Here is an 18,225-nt window from a genome sequence, read left to right as displayed (position 1 = left end):
ATAGCACTACTTCATAGTATTGATGGTAGGGTGATGTCCCTTTAGGAGTTTGGGTCTCTGGGGTCCTAGAAATAATATAATGAAGACTAGAGCATGGCTCTAAGACTCTTTGAAGCATTTTCCTATTATTGTCTGCTTTCAAGATGAGTTCTAAGAAAAAGACAAATATGATACGGTTTCTATAGCTTATCAGCCTTCTCCACAACACTGTGTCTTTATTAGTCCTCCCCACTTTCCATCTTCCCATCCACAGCTTCTGCTCCATAATAAGTAACAAACATATCAAGAGAGATACAGAGAGCAAATCTGGAAGTTCGGATTTCACCCAATCAGAGATCTATGTCTTTGGAAGTGTTTTATAGTTGAATTTGTCTATGAACTTTGCTTTTCTCTTGTGGGCTGCTTGCACCTTGGAATAAAGCGCCTATCCATTAGCAATGGAATGTGTTCAGATGGATCCAAGCTCTCTAAGCAGGTTAACGCTAAGGATATTGTTCAGACTGAAACAAGTCCTCCCCATCCACCAGCATCCACATAGAATATCTGAGATAAATAATAAACTTAAATACCATATATAAGAAAGGAAAAGATGAAGTCTATTTGGTTAACTATTTAACTTTGTGATTGAAAAGGAGTCAAAATATATTTTCAGCTACTGACGCTATATTTATGAGGGAACTCAGAATATTAGGGATGTGTAAATGTAATGTCCAGGAGAATAAAGAAAAGAGCAGTAAGTCATAGGAGGGTTTGAAATATCAGCTGACATCTTGCCTCCATCCCTTAGGGTGGGCAGCCAGAACAAACCACTCCAGTTCCAATTGTGCATTCTCTTTGTAAAATTTTCACAAACACAGTGTTTTGAGATTTCCCCTGTCCCCAGTTGTGCATGGTAGTTTTGATGTAGAAGTGCAAAAAGTATGTGACAGAATTAATCCAAGTTTTTGTTTGTTTTGCAAATTTGTGTTATGGTAATGCTTTAGGAAGTTAAAGGTTTTGGCATAAAGTGGTTGAAGTGATGGAACTGGTAGGCTAGGCTCAAATGGAATGGAATAGAAGGCAGGAGCATGAGATTGAGAGAAACAGGAGATAATAAAAGACAAAAGCATTTGGGTTCTCTTTGAGTTTGAGGAATAGGTATAGCAGGAGTAAGGGAGAGCTGGGAGGATTAAAATTATGGGTAAATTGCTTAGAATGTAAGAAATGGTTTTGTTTTGTTTGGTGAAGACAAGGCATGGATTATGGCTGTGGGTGGCTAAACTGAAGGATATTGAATATGAATTGAAGAGGTTAAAAAAAACTTTGAAAAACCCTCCTGGTTTTCAGATGGTTGTCTATATACATGCTATCATTAGTTATGATGAAGGTAGGATTTTGGGTGGAGAATAATTCTATCAGTCAGATATCAAAGTCTTTGCAGTTTTTGTAAGAATGGTAGGGAGTGGTTGGTGGAAGAGTGAGAAAGCTTGAAAATTAGTGTAGTCAAATGTAGCACGAGGAATGGTTTGGAATTGACTTTGTGGGCTGGGGAGAACAGAAACCCAACCTCTGGACCATGTGGTACATAGGGCTTCTATGAATTGGGTTTCTCTAGAGTGAGCTTTAGGGCAAGCAGTAAATTCTGTTGGAACTCAAGTTTAATGAGGTAAGTAGACACAGGGAGCTCTATGAAGAGGTTGAGGATCGAGTTTGGTTTTTTTCTCTCTCTCTGTCATCAGAGGAAGACTGCAGAAATCATCGGGGAAGCTTCATGGAGGGATGATATAGAGGAATTTAATTCAGGGTAAAGAAACTATTGAATAGGAATGGATTTAGAGTCTAGGAGATGACTCGTACTGCATCAGGCATCTTTGGCTTCATCTCTCCCATGCAAGGCTACTCAGATTAGCTTGGCTTAGTTGCTCTTCCTATGTTTTCTCCTAAGAAACTGTGCTTCTCTTTATCAGTAAGTTTATCACAGTCAGGGATGGAATCAGATTTTTGCACCTGATGCATCTACAAGAAGAGAGGTCACCTTAAGAAAAAGAATACAAAATTATAAATGCAAAAATAAGGGTGAAAATAAATATTTATTTAGCATAAGGAAGAAATCACAACTGGTAAATTTCAAAAGTATGAAAACACCATAAACATCACAAAAAATTTTAAACCTACGATTTATGTTCATTAACTTTTTGACACACTTCTGTAACATGTTTTCCCTGCAGTTTTATAATCACTTCCCCTTTCATTACCCACCTTATGAGAACTGTTTTGTTATATTGTCTCTGGAGAGAACAGAAAAGTAATTGACTGTCCCTAGCATGTTTGATCAAAACTTATTCTCTATTATTGATAGTTTAGAGAAAAATTCTGCTTCACAACTTGTTATTGGTAATAAGATAAATAATTACATAAATTACTGTTGAATTTCAGAAAACCTTTATCAAGTCTTCTACATATGAGTTGTAATATTTCAAGGCATTTCCTATTTTCTTGCATAGTGACTAATTTTGAATACTCTTATATTGATAACAGTCATAAACTGCATTGCTAAGCCCCTCCCAGGGGCTCATGGAGGTCTGTACAATGAGGGTCGCTGAATCATAGACTTTATTAGCCTCAGATCGGGTTCAGATCAGATTATAATAGTCTCACTGCTTGTCTGTTTTCCCCAGGCTCAGTGCTTCTTAGCCTCATTTTTGTCACTCAGTTGAGACTATGATGAAGTCTATGGATGACACACTCCTCGGCAAAAGAAAAGGGCACATAATATATGACATATTGAATACAATGTTCTAGGCCCCTTAAAGCTTATTCTTGCTCCTGCCACAAATTTCTGCACTAAATTGATAAGTTATATAATGATCTGTATTTTTATTTTATTTCCCTAGTATCTAACACAATGTCCTGTACTTTGTATGCTCCAAACACATAAATACTTGTTTAATGAATATGGAAAGAAATGGATGTGTGTTGACAGCCAGATTGTATGCCAGGTACAGAAATTCTCCACTTTCAAAAACTATTGGTAAATATATTTGAGCAAACATTAGGAATTTTACCTGGCAATTCTAAAATACCAGGCACTCTGAGGCCTTTGCCCCAAGAAGACAGAGGTCCTTTTCCCAAGCCTTTAAACTTCATGGATTCTCATTTTCTCTTCTTAGGGCATTTCTTTTTGTCTTCAGTATCCTCCTACAGGTAACTGGTGAGAACAATATTATTCTTCCTGTTCCTTTAGAAGATGTCAGCTTTTTAAGATTTTTTTCCTCTTTTAAAAATTATAGTCAAATATGAATACAGTTTAAGTAGCATTCTTCTATAACCTAAGTGCTTCACCGCCCTCTCCCGCTTTTTTCCATTCTTCATTGTATAGAGAACTATACTCGGCGTTATAGAGAATACTAACATGAGTTAAAATCATAAACCCTGCACTCAGCGACCTTGCAGACCAAGCATTATGGGTGAAGGAGAATACAGCAAGGAAACAAGTCAATAACTTGAGATAAAGACTAAAGTAAATTATGAGACCCACGCAAATTGATGTCAGATTGTTGTGATTGTTTTTGACTTCTCCAGTATTGATAGTCAAAGGGGAAAAAGTATCGATAGTTATGCAAGGGTAACAGGCATAAACTCCCCAACATGGTCTTGGACAAATTGAGATATAGAGTCACCGTACTCTGAAGTTTTGTTAGCTTTGATTTACCTTTTTACTATGGAGATTTTCATACCACCTATATGAATTGATATATAATGAAAACCCAAGTACGTATCATCCAGCTTTAACAATTATCAACATATGGTCAACACTGTCATATCTATACTCCCTAACTTCCCACTATTCACTGAAAGCAAATCCAGAGCATTTCCTTGATTCGTTAATCACTTTTTCACCACTCGATTCTTTCTGTCTCTCACTTTCCTTAACCAATCCTGCCACCATCCCCATCCTTCTTTTTATTTTCACTTTCAGCACTTCAGCTCTGATGGTTCACCTCTGCCAGGACACAGATCCTTAAAGCTCAGCTCTACACAATGGCCAGCTCAGATGGAGGAGCCAGACCACAGTGCCTCCCGCTCTTTTCCTCTGGACAGATGGCTCCATAATGGCAGCTCCATAATGGTGGCTAGTGAGGCTGAGGTGTCCATGAGAGTTGTTCTCCTACTGCTCTGGCATGGCTTGTCTCTGTTCCCTACTGACCTCTCCCAGGCTGGGTCCTCCCAACACCTCAGCATCTTAGAAGTGGTGATCCCCTTGAAGGTGACCAACAGGGGCAGAGGCGCAAAGACTCCAGTCTGCCTCTCCTACAGCCTGCAGTTTGGGGGCTGGAGACACATTGTCCACATGAAGGCCAAGGAGCTCTTGGTTTCCAGACATCTCCCGGTGTTCACCTACATGGACCAGCACGCTCTCCAGCAAGATCAGCCTTTTGTTCCTGATGACTGCTACTATCATGGTTATGTGGAAGGGGTCCCTGAGTCCCTGGTTGCCCTCAGTACCTGTTGTGGGGGCTTTCGAGGAACGTTACACATAAATGACCTTACTTATGAAATCGAGCCCATCAGGCACTCTACCACATTTGAACACGTGGTTTATACGGTAAACACTAATGAGACACAATTCCCATCTATGAGATGTGGCTTAACAAAAAAGCAAATAGCACACCAACAGTTGGAATTTGAAAAGGCTGAGAAATCAACTCTGAAACAAAATTCTACTGATAACTGGTGGACCCACTCATGGTTTCTGGAGCTGGCTGTGGTGATGGATCACAATTTCTTCATTTACTCCCAAAGTAACTTCTCAAAAGTGCAGGAGGATGTATTTCTTGTCGTCAACATAGTGGATTCCATTTATCAGCAGTTGGGTACTTATGTGATTTTGATTGGGACTGAGATTTGGAATCATGGAAATGTTTTCCCAATGGTAAACATAGAACAGTCAACTCCCTGGGAAGCTGTTTGGTACAAATGGCCCTTATCTCCTGGAGGGGAAGAGAAATCACAGCCGAGGAAAAATCACAGGTATAGATAAGGGTCCAAGAGCTCTAAAGCCTTTTACATGCTCATCCAGAGCAAGTCTGTTATGCTGTCAGGGCTCAGGGGGGAACCCCAGGATGATTCTACATGACATGGTGATGTGAGGGTGGATGCCCCTGAAAATATTGGCTCTTCAGATCCAGATGAATCCTGAAAGAACTGTCCCTAGTTCTCTTCCTGGCTGCCTACCTTATGTCTGGGCTGCTGTGCCATACCCAGCAGGATCTGGCTGAACATGTACAAACCCTGATAAGGGAGGAATAAGATTACACACTAAAGTAGTTGCAAGTAGCTTCACCTAAAGTGAAGACTGACAATAATGAAGATAAGAATGGCCATAAGTAAAATAGGAAATAGAGAGCCAGTCCTGATGGCCTAGTGGTTAAAGTTCGGCACGCTCTGCTTTGGCGGCCCAGGTTCAGTTCCCAGGTGCAGAACCACACCACTCGTCTGTCAGTAGCCATGCTGTGGTGGTGGCTCACATAGAAGAACCAGAAGAACTTACAACTATACACAACTATGTACTAGGGCTCTAGGGGGAGAAAAGGAAGAAAAAAGGAGGAAGATTGGCAACAGATGTTAGCTTAGGGTGAATCTTCCCCTGCAAAAAATGAAATAAAATAAAACATAAAATAGAAAACAAATGAGCAAAATCAATGAAACTGAAAGCTGGTTCTTTGAAAAAGATATGTAATATTGGTAAATGCCTAGCTTGACAAATCAAGAAAAAATAAGACATAAGAAATTACCGTTACCTACAATGGAAGAGGATATGTTACTACAGATCCTTATGTTATTAAGACAAAAATAAAATATTATGAACAAACTGATGTTGATATTTTGATTATTTTCATGAAATGGACAAATTTCTTGAAAGACAGAAACAGTCATAGATCACTAAAGAAAGTGATAATCTAAATATATGTGTATGTATGTAAATATATTTTATTATGTTACATAAATATAAGTATATATAATATGTATTTCTAAGTATATATATGATATATGTGAAATTTAATTTATTGTTAGAAACATCTCTTGGTCTGGATTCCTTCATAGATTATTCTACCAAAAATTTAAGTAATAAATAATAATGCCAATTCTATACAAAGTCTTCCAGGAAATAAAACTGAAGGAGAAGTTTCCCAACACATTTTATGAAGCCAAACGTTGCCTCATCACCAAATGCAGACAAAATGTTATAAGACAAGAAAACTCCAGACCTCCATCCTTCAAGAAGTCAGGAAGAAACAGCCTTAGCAGTGCAGTAGCAAATGAAGTGTAATGATATATAGAAAGCATAATACTTCATTACCAACCTGGGTTTATTCTAGGAAGGAAAGGTTTTATAACACTCAAAATGCAACCATTGTACTTCACCACTTTGAAAAACAAAAAATGAAAACCGCTTGATCATCTAAATAGATGCAGAAAATATATTTGCTAAAACTCAACACCACTGATGAGGAAAAAAAAGACACAGTTTGGCAATGTGGGAATGGAAGAGAATTTCCTCAACTTCCTAAAGATCATCTAGGAAATACCTTCAGCAATCAAAATACTTAATGCTGAACACTGAATGTCCACCAACTTGCAATGGAGAAGAAGTAAAAATGTCCATCTCACCACCCCAATATAACATTGTACTGGAGCTTACTAAGGTAAGATAAGGAAATAAATAGCAAACTTGGTGGTTTTTTCAAAGTTAATCTGGCTGAGAGTTTGCCAATTCTGTCAATTTTTTAAAAACCCAACTCTGTTTTTTCTAGTCTTTTGCAGTATAAAGTTAGGTTATTGGTCTGTGATATTTCTTCTTTTTAATGTAAAGGTTTACAGCTGTAAACCTCCCCCTTTGCAATGCTTTTGCTACATTTCATGTTCTGGTATGTTGTGTTTTTGTTTTTATTTGTCTCAAGATATTTTCTAACTCCCTTTATGATGTCTTCTTTGACCCCTTGGTTTTTAAAACTGTATTGTTCAATTTTCACATATTTGTGCATTTTCCTGTTTCCTTCTGCTATTATTTCTAGTTTCATTCCATGGTGATCAGAACAGATACTTTGACTTCAATATTTTAAAATTTATTAAGACTTATTTTGTGGCCCAACATGGGGTGTATCCTGGAGAATGTTCCATTTGCACTTGAGAAGAATGTGTGTTCTACTGTTGTTGGATAGAATGATTTGCACATGTCCTATGAATCCTTTAAAAAATTAAAAGTGGAGTTACAAACCAAAATTACAATAATACAACTTTTTCTATTTGTCTGTGTATTTAGCTTTACCAGAGAACTTTCTACTTTTGTATGGCTTTCAGTCACTGTCTGTAGGGGCAAAGGCAAGCTAAATGCCACCAACTTTCTCACTCTTTTTGATGCAGTCCTTTCTTGGCCATGCATTTGGCTGTGTATTGTAGCTTCTTAATTGGTTTCTAGAGTTCTTGTAAAGGTATTTTGGTCCATATGGGTTGTTAACTCAGTATCTCTATAGGGGAACAAGGGCCTTGAGCATCCTAGTCTGCCATCTTGCTGACGTCTCTTAAAACTTTCTTCTTGGGTAATTATGCTGGCAAAAAATTTGTTCAACTTTCATTTGCTTGAGAAAAATCTTTATTTCTCCTTCAATTTTAAAATAAACTTTATATTTTGAAATAACTGTAGATTCGCATACAGTTGTAAGAAATAATAGAGATCCCATGTACTCCTTATGCTGCTTCCCCAAATAAAAACATCTCGCAGGGGCCGGCTCCGTGGCCGAGTGGTTAACTTCGTGGGCTCCGCTGCATCGGACCAGGGTTCAGATCCTGGGCGTGGACATGGCACCGCTCATCAGGCCACATTGAGGCGGCATCCCACATCCCACAACTAGAAGGACCTGCAACTAAGATATACAACTGTGTACAGGGGGGGTTTGGGGAGATAAAGCAGAAAAAAAAAAACCCCACCTCGCAACCCTTAGTATAATATAACCTCGATATGGATATTGAGACCGTCAACACAGAGAATATTCCCACCGCCACAGGATCTCTCACATTCCCCTTTTACAGCCAAGCCCACTCTTCCTCCCCTCCCACACCCACACCCACTCCTTAACCCCAGCCACCGCTAATCTGTTCTCCACTTCGATAATTTTGTAATATAAGGATGGAATCGTACAATATGGAAATTTTCAGGATTGGCCTTTTTCACTTAGCATAGTCTTTTGGAGATTCATCCAGGTTATTGAGTGCATTGTGAGTTCAATCTTTCTTATATCTGAATAGCATTTCGTGGTAGGAATGTACCACAGTGTGTTTAACCACTCACCCAGTGAAGGACACCGGGGTTGTTTCCAATTTGGGGATATTATAAATAAAGCTGCTGTACACATTCGTGCACATGATTTTATGTGAACACAAATCATTCTTCCAGGATAAATGGCCAGGCATAAAATTTATCAATTGTATATTAGTTACCTTTATAGTTTTCTTTTTTGAAAACTGCCAAAATATTTTCAAGAGTGATTGTACAATTTTACATTCCCACCATTAACGTATGAGTTACCCCATTTCTTCAAATTCTCATCACCATTTGGAGATGTCACAACTTCTCACTTTTAGCCAGACACTGGAGGAAGCTAGAAGAATTGAAAATTCACAGGGGCGTACTATAATTTTCTGTTTAAACATAAAATTTCTCTCCACAGTCATCCTGCTTTTGATCAAAGATAACCAAAGTAAGGTTATTCTTGTCTACAAAATAAGTCATCTCATTATATTTGGCCTGATTATTTATATAAGTGCAGAAAGAATGCTAATTGACCACAAAGGCCTTTTTGAGTTTGCTTTGCTGAGACTTTTTATAAAGAAACTCAGATTAGACTTTTAAAAGCCTCTCAAGGCTAAGAAGTCAAGTGAGAAACTCAGCACTAGACTTCACTTGTGGTAACTACAAATTTGGATGAATTCCTCTCTTCTCAATGTCCCCAAAAGGTCCCAAAGTTTCTGGGCATGCCAGGAAATAACCTTCCTCACTCACCTAGGAGACTGGAAACACTGGAAGCCAGGCGTCAGGTTGGTTTTTCCAAGAGGACGTTGTAAGCAGTGGGTCCATAAAGTCAAATTTTGTTCCTTAAAGCTGCCTGGCCGTATCTGATTCTATACATCATTCTCAAATATGGCATTCCACATAAAGCCTTGGTGATATAACCAATGTTTTCAATTGTGTTGTGTTTCATGGAGAACAGATCCTTATTGAACTAATGCTAAATAACCATATTGCCAAAAAAGTAAAAACACTCAATAAGAGTTTCTGAAATCTGGAGTGATTACATAGGGAGAAAAAAAATGTTTGTTTTTACAAAGGTATATTCTATTAAATTGTTGTAAGCTACAGATGGTATGAGAGAAAAGAGAAAGTTGATTCTTATAAGCAGAAATGAGAACATTAAAGATTCAGAAAGTTTGAAACAAAAGCTGTATAATTATATTTATTCTTCATTGGTTCACTCAGTGCCATATAATCGTTCTTGTTTTGCTTGATCTTTGGTTAGCAGCTTCATGAACGCATCAACTTCTTCACTAAAGTTCTGGAAATCCTTGCTTTGCCCAGTAGCCTAAAATTTATTTAAGGAAGGTTTTGATGATGCATTCTGGCCTGTGGTAGATTGCAAACATTTTCAGAGAAGAATCAGAGCAAACTAAAAATGCTCTATGGATGACAAAGGACTTCCAATGGCCATGGTTAAAGATCTGATGAGAGTTCATTTCACAAGGAAATATGGTTATTTCCCTAACATACAAAGTTTTAAGATAACTGGAATTATGACTCATATCATTATATCAGAACATATGCACAGTGAGGTCATTGACACATATCTATGAACGTCATACAATTTCTGAGATATTTATATTAATAATATTTACCCATACAACTATAACCTGGAGAAGAATAAGCATCTCTTATTTGACAATGCTTTGCACACAATTCAACACATCAAATTGTTTTTAACATTTCTCTTTTTATAAGATGAAAGAAGAAGTCTTTTGAGTTTTTTTCAGGGACCCTCTTTCAGCATTTGAAAGAAGACAAGATAATATCAATAGCTCAGAAAAAGCATTTGACAAAATCCAACATCCATTCATGATTTTTAAAAAACACCTCTTAGCAAACTAGGAATACAGGGGAATTTCCTCAACTGGATAATGGATATCCACAAAAAACCTGTGCCTAATATCATACTTAATGATGAGAAACTAGAACCTTTTCCACTAGGATCAGAAACAAAGCAACAATGTCCCCTCTCACTACTCCTTTTCAAAATCATCCTAGAAGACCAAGCTGGTGCAATAAGACAAGAAAAGGAAATAAAATGTATACAGATTGGGAAGGAGGAAATAAAACGGTCTTTCTTCTCAAATGACATAATCATCCATGTAGAAAATGTGAAAGAGTCAACAAGGAAATTTATGGAACTAAGAAGCAATTTTAGCAAGGTTGCAGGATACAAGGTTAATATGCAAAGAAATCACATTCCTATCTACCAATAATGAACAAGTAGAATTTGAAATGAAAAACACAATACCATTTACATTAGCACCCCCTGAAACGAAATAGGTATAAACCTAAACAGAATGTACAAATCTATATGAGGAAGAATACAAAGCTTGAGGAAAGAAATCAAAGAAGAACTAAATAAGTGGAGAGAGGTTCCATGTTCATGGCTAGGAAGACTCGATGTTATCAAGATGCCAGTTCTTCCCAACTTGATCTAGAGATTCAACAAAATCCCTCTGAGAAACCAGTGCTATTTTGTGGATATTGACAAACTGATTCTAAAGTTTATATGGACAGGGATAAGACCAAGAATATCCAACACAATATTGAAGGAGAAGAACAAGGTCAGAGGACTGACACTACCCAGCTTCAAGTCTTACTATAAAGCTACAGTAATCAAGACAGTGTGGTATTGACGGAAGAATAGACAAATAGATCAATGGAGTGGAATACAGAGCCCAGAAATAAACTGCCATAAATATAGCCAACTGATCATTGACAAAGGCACAAAGGCAATTTAACGGAGAAAATATAGACTTTTCAACAAATGGTACTGGAACAACGGGACATCTACATTTAAAAAAAATGATTCTAGACACAGACCTTACACCTTTCACAAAAAATTAACTCAAAATGGATCCTAGACCTAAACGTAAAACACAAAACTACAGAATTCCTAGAAAGTGACATAGGAGAAAACCTAGATAGCCTTAGGTATGGCGATGACTGTTTAGATACAGCACCAAAGGCATGATGCACGAAAGTAATAATTGATAAGCTGGACTTCTTGAAAATTAAAAACTTCTGCTCTGTGAAATACACTGTTAAGAGAAAGAGAAGACAAGCCACAGATTGGGAGAAAATATTTGCAAAACACATATGTGATAAGGAACCGTTAAGCAAAATATACAAAGAACTCTTAAAATGCAACAATGAGAAAATGAATGGCTTGATTTAAAAATTGGCCAAAGACCTGAACAGATACCTCACCAGAGTAGACATACGGATGGAAAATGAGCATATGAAAAGATGTCCCACACCATATGTCATCAGGGAAATGCAAATTGAAACAATGAGATACCAGTACACACTACTACAATGGCCCAGATCCAGAACACTGAAACATCAAATGCTGGTGAGGATGAGGAAAAAAAGGATTCTCATTCATTGCTGATGGGAATGCAAAATTCTACAGCCACTTTGGAAGACAGTTTGGCAGTTTATTACAAAGGTGGACATACACTTGTCATATGATCTAGCAATCATGCTTCTTGGTATTTATCCAAGGAGTTGAAAATTTATGGCCACACAAAAACCTGCACATGGATGTTTGTAGCAGCTTTATTCATAATTACCAAAACTTGGAAGAACCAAGACATCATTCAATAGGTGAATGGATAAATAAACTGTGGTACATCCAGACAATGGAATATTACTCAGCACTAAAAAGAAATGAGCTATAAAGCCATGAAAAGACATGGAGGAGCCTTAAATGTATATTATTGAGTGAAAGAAGCTAATCTGGAAAGGCTACATACTGTATGATTCCAACTATATGACATTCCAGAAAAGGAAAAACTATGGAGACTGCAAAAAAGATCAGTGGTTGCCAACGTTAGGGAGGAAGGTGGGATGTATAACCGGAACACAGAGGATTTTTTAGGGTAGTAAAAATACTCTGTATAATACTATAATGGTGGATACATGCCATTATACAATTGTCCTTTCTGATAGAATATATGACACCAAGAACAAACTCTAATGTAAACACTGTGGACTTTGTTTGATTATGATGTGTCAATGTATGTTCTTCAAATGGAACAAATATACCATTGTTGTGGGATGTTGATAGTGCGGGAGGCTGTGCATGTGGGGCTGGGAGAGGGAGTATACGGAAAGTCTGTACTTTCTGCTCAATTTTGCCGTGAAACTAAAACTACTCTAAAAAATAAAGTCTATTTTTTAAAAGCCCATAGGATACATCTTAACGACCTTGTGGTTGGCAGTGGTTTCTTAGATATCACAACAAAAGAATAAGTAGTTAGACTTCATCAAAATTTAAAACTATGGTGTATCAAATCACATTATCTGCCGAGTGAAGAGGAAATCCATAGGATTGGAGAAAACATTTACAAATCATTTACCTGGTAAGAGTCTAGTATCCAGAATATCTAAAAAACACATACAACTCCACAACAAAAAGACAAATCCAATTTAAAAATAGGGAAAGGATTTGAGCAGTCATTTATGCAAAGCAGATACACAAATGGGCAACAAGTACATGAAGAGGATCAACAGCATTAGTCATCAGGGAAACAGAAATCAAAGCCACAATGAGATACCGGGTCACACTCACTAAGTTAGCTCTAACTTCAAAAAAAAGAAACTAACACATCTTGGCAAGGATTTTGAGAAATTGGAACACTTGTTCTTTGTTGATGGGAATGTAAAATACTGCGGCCGTGTGGGAAATAGTTTGGTGGTTATCAAAAAGTTTAAGAGAATTATCCTGTGATCCAGCAATTCCACTTCTAGGTATATACCCCAAAGAATTGAAAACTAATGTTCAAATGAGCACTTGTACAAATATGTTCATAGAAGCACTATTCACAACAGCCGAAAGGTGGAAATAACATGTGCTGAGGAAAATAACGTGTTGGAGAAAATTTAATTCTAAAACAGGATTATGATGATGTCTGTATAACTCTATACATTTACCCAAAAAAATTAGATTCTATTGTATGTTATGCAAATTTATGCCTCAATAAAAGTACTATATATGGCAAGGTTGAGACATATAAAATCGATATTCAAAGAAATAATTGCATTTCTATATGCCAGAAACAGAAAATGAAATTAAGGTAATTGTAGGATACCAGTTACAATAGTGTGAAAAATAGAAAATATTTAGCAAAGTAGAATTTTTAGGAAGTCCAAGAAAAGGTGTATAAATTTTCTACAGAAAAAATTAAGAAATTTCATTGAGAGATATTTAAAAAGACTTAATTAAGTGAAGTGATGTGGCATGCTAATGAATTGTAAGAAAATGTTTTAAAGATGTCAGTTCATTCCAAATTGATTTATGATTTCAATGAAATCCATATAAAATTGCACTATTTTTGAGGAACTTGAAAATTTACTTCTAAAACGTGTATGGAATTGCAAAGGATCAATAAGTAGCTAAGGCACTCTTCAAAAAGTACAAATGGTGGAAGGACATTCTCTGTCAGATGTTTTGACTCTCATGTGGTAATTGATGTGGGGTGGCATTCATGCAGGGATAGACAGATAGGCCAATGGAAGAGAATAAAGATCCTAGGAAAAGAATTACTCATGTACTAATACTTAATATATGACAGAGATGGCATGTAGAGGAGTAGGGTAATAGACAGACTTTTCAGTAAGTGACAGCAGGACAACTGGGTATCCATGTAAAAATTACTTTAGAATTCCACTCATACCATAATCAAAATCAATTCTAGATCAACTAATGACTTAAATTTGAAAAGCAAAACACTGGAAGTTTCAGAAGATAATATAGGAGAATATCTTCAGAAATTCAGGTTTTAGGGAGGGCTTTTAAAAAACACAATAACATTAACGATATTGGAACAGACTGACAAATACAGCTTAATTTACATTAATGAATTTTGTTCATCAAAAGGTATCATAAAGAGAGCAAAAAGATAAGCGACAGAGTGGGGAGTTTTGTATCACACGTAACTGTTGAAAGGCTTGTGTCCAGAACATAAAAAAGAAGTGCTATCAAATAATAAGAAATCCACAGTAAGATACGTCTACTCACACACCTTAATGGACACACATCCCATGTTTATAGATTGGAGGACTTAAAATTGTTAAAATGTTAATACTATCCAAAGTGTTCTACAGATTCAATGCAATCCCTATCAAAAACTCAATCATGTATTTGCAGAAATAGAAAAACCCATCCAAAAATTCATCAGGAATCTCAAAGGATCCCATATAGCCAAAACCATCTTGAAAAAGAAGAGCAAAACTGGAGGACTTACAGTCCTGATTTCAAAACTTACTACAAAGCTACAATAGTGAAAACAATGGTACTGACACAAGGAGAGAGATATAAACCAATGGAACAGAATAGAGAGCCCAGAAATAAAGTCTCACATATTTGGTCAAAAGATTTTTGGTAAAAGAGCCAAGATCACTCAATGGAAAAAAACCCTAGTCTTTTAAACAAATGGTTGTGAGAAAACTGGATATCCATACACAAGGGGGAAACAGAAAATCACCAATTTACAAAGGTAGGCAGAAACGAAGGGAAAAAGAAACAATGGAAATAAAAGACAACCAGAAAACAAGAAGATAGCACTAGTAAGTCCTTACATATCAGTAACAACTCTCAGTGTAAATGGATTGAATTCAGGGGCCAGCCCGGTGGGGTAGTTGTTAAGTTCAGCACAGTCTGCTTTGGTGGCCCGGGGTTCGTGGATTCAGATCTCAGGTGCAGACCTACACCATTCATCAAGCCATGCTGTGGTGACGACCCACATACAAAATAGAGGAAAGATTGGCACAGATGTTAGCTCGGGACCTATCTTCCTCAAGCAAAAAGAGAAAGGTTGGCAACACATGTTAGCTCAGGGCCAATCTCCCTCACCAAAGGAAAAAAATGGATTCCAATCCAATCCATCACCAATCAAAAGTTACACAGAGGCTGTAACTCTTTGTAAAAAACAAAAACAAAACCCAACTATATACTGCCCACAGGAGACTCACTTCAGCTTTAAGGACACACATAGGCTCAAAGTGAGGGTATGGAAAAAGATATTCCATGCAAGTGCTATCTAAAAGAAACTGGAGGGTAGCTACACTTATATCAGCCCTGCCTTCCACCTCCACATCTTGTCCCACTGAAAAGTCTTCAGGAGCAACACAAAGACGGAGTTGTCATCTCCTATGCCTTCTTCTGGAACACTTCCTGAAGGACCTGCTGAGGCTCTTCTTGAGGAGGTGTACCTCTTTTCAGAAATATATCCATGGTGGTTTGCTTGGTTTGTTTCTATTTTCCATAATAGATTTGCCTGTAAGCAGATAATGCATCATGAACATTCCTCTCTATTAATGAAAACCTTTCCGTGTTGGGGTCTACCTTTTCAAACTCTTTAAGGAGCTTGTTGAGGTCTGCAAAAGCTTCTGCAGAGCCCCTCACTGTGAATTTTCTTGGGCATTCTTTTTCTTTTCCTGTAGTTTCCTTTTCTCTTGCTTCTTTTTCAGCTATGCACTCCTGTTCTGTTTCCAACAACTCCTCATTAGTCAATTCCTCTGGAACCACCTCTAGGAGCTCCTTGATGTCATCCTCATCTACATCCATGTTAAAGTGTTTGCCATCTCAACCACAGCAGTGCTGATTTTTGCAACTTCCTCATCCATGGCAAATCATTTGAAGTCATGGACGAACCTCTTTAGTGTCTTCTTCCAGCTGCCATTCATACACTTTCTGGTGATATCACCCCAACCCCAGCTAGGTTCTTGATGCAGTCACAGATGTTGTAATCTTTCCAGAATCGAATCACTGTCTTCTCAGTGCCTTCCTCAATTGCAGCAATAGCTTGGGCAAAGGTCCTCCTCCATTTAGTAGCCCTTAAAACCTGCTGTAACTCCTTGATCCATTAGTTGGATCAAAAAGATGGTGTTTGGAGGGAGAAACACTGCTTTGATATTGGGATGAACATCACCAATAAAAGGAGGATGTCTGGAAGCATCATCAACAATATGCAAAATTTTGAAAGGTATGCTATTCTCCAAACAGTACTTCTCCATTTCACTGGTATAGTAACTAAGAGGACACCTTGGAAAAGGAGCTTGGTCATCCATGACATATTATTGCTCCTGTAGTACACTGGCAGTGTGTGCTTACTGCTATGCCTGAAGACCCTGGGGTCCTCACTGTGCCAGATCACGAAGGGTTTCGATTTGTAGCCTGCAACACTGCCCTCAAGCAAGACTATTATCCTGTCCTTAAAAGCCTTGAAACCTGGCATTAACTTGACCTCCTTAAGGATGAAAGTCCTTTCAGGCATCTGTTTCTAGAATAGGGAGGTTTCATCCATATTGAATATTTGCTCTGGCAAGAAATTTTCCTCCACAATCAGCTGATTCAGAGTTTCCAAAAATTCTTCAGCAGCATTCCCTTGCATCATTTGCAGACTCACCACTCAATTTTCACATTATGTAATGAATAATGATTCCTGAATTACTTAAACCACCAAACACTGGCAGTAATTCAGCATCATAGTCAGCTCTAGCCTTTTCTTTCACTATCACAGAGAAACTTTTTTCTTTGGCCGTGATCATCATGGTGTGGAGAGGGATATGCTTCTGTGTCTATTCTTCATTCCTGGTCATTAGAAGTTTCTCCATGGGTGATAGAGGCCCTACTTGAATTTTTGTTAGTTTCAGTGCCTTCAATGAAGCAGATCCTTTAACAGCTTCTATCACTTTTTTCTCATGCTTCAAGATCATAGTTATGGTGGCATGGCACATGCCTGACTGGTGAGAAATAGCCATCACTGACTTTCCATCTTTGTAGTCCTTAATTCCGTTTAATATTGTTTCCAGGTCAGTCACTTGATGTGGTCTCTTACTGTCAACAATACCAGTGAATTTTGTAAGCTTATGGGCTATGATGAACGAAACAACACAAGATTAAATCAAGCACAAGAGAAAATGATGCAATCAAGAGATGCAGTAAACACGAGATGTATGAGGTTGCTGCCGAGGTAATCCAGCATAGTGTTTTACAGTGAACTTTTATCTTTTTTTGTAGAAAGTGTACACTCTAAGGTAATGATAAAAATTGTAGTAAACACATAAAGCAGTAACATACTTGTTTATTATCATTATCAACTATTATGTACTATACATAATTGTATGTGCTATACTTTTCTATGACTGGCAGTGTGGCAGGTTTGTTTACACCAACATCACCACAAACACATGAGTATTGTGTTGCACTATGATGTTAAAATGGCTACAACATCACTAGGCGATAGGAATTTCTCAGCTCTATTATAATCTTATAGGAGCACTGTCCTTAGATGACCAAAATATCATTAATGTGGTGCATGACTGGAGAGGCCTTGTTTGACAAACCCACAGCTAACATTATACTCAGTGGTGAAAAACTGAGAACTATCTTTGTAGACAGGATGCCCACTTTCACTACTCTTATTCAACATTGCACTGGAAGTCCTAGTCAGAGTAATTAGGCAAGAAAAAGAAGTAAAAGAGATCCACGCTGGAAAGGAAGAAGTAAGCCTGCCACTATTTGTGGATGACACAATTTTACATATAGAAAACCCTAAAGACTCCACCAAAAAACTGTTAGAAATAATCAATGAATACAGTAAAGTTGAAGGGTACAAAATCAATATACAAAAATCTGTTGCGTTTCTATACACTAAAAATGAACTAGCAGAGAAATTAAGAAAGCAATCCCACTTGTAACCACAACGAAAAGAATAAAATACCTGGGAATAAATTTAACCAAGGAAGTGAAAGACCTGTACACTGAAAACTATAAAACATTGTTGAAAGAAATTGAAGAAGACACAAAGAAATGAAAAGATATTCTAGGCTCATGGATTGGAAGAATTAACATTGTTAATATGTCCATATTACCTAAA

The 18,225-nt window shown here is 37.4% G+C and overlaps 1 protein-coding gene across 1 annotated transcript in view; it reads left to right on the top strand.

Annotated features, from left to right (window-relative positions):
* Window positions 1-18,225, top strand: part of LOC111770481 (disintegrin and metalloproteinase domain-containing protein 21) — a 33,102-nt gene that overhangs the window by 1,042 nt on the left and 13,835 nt on the right. Inside the window, exons 2-4 of the mRNA XM_070249164.1 lie at window positions 3,150-3,190; window positions 3,959-5,017; window positions 17,159-17,319. Coding sequence (XP_070105265.1) covers window positions 4,034-5,017; window positions 17,159-17,319 — 1,145 coding nt within the window. The 5' untranslated portion in view covers window positions 3,150-3,190; window positions 3,959-4,033. The remainder of the gene's footprint in view (window positions 1-3,149; window positions 3,191-3,958; window positions 5,018-17,158; window positions 17,320-18,225) is intronic.

The sequence above is a fragment of the Equus caballus genome, chromosome 24, assembly GCF_041296265.1.
Source record: "Equus caballus isolate H_3958 breed thoroughbred chromosome 24, TB-T2T, whole genome shotgun sequence".
Classification (NCBI taxonomy): Eukaryota; Metazoa; Chordata; class Mammalia; order Perissodactyla; family Equidae; genus Equus; species Equus caballus.
Note: the sequence above shows the minus strand (reverse complement) of the source record. Positions and strands in the feature narration are given on the sequence as shown.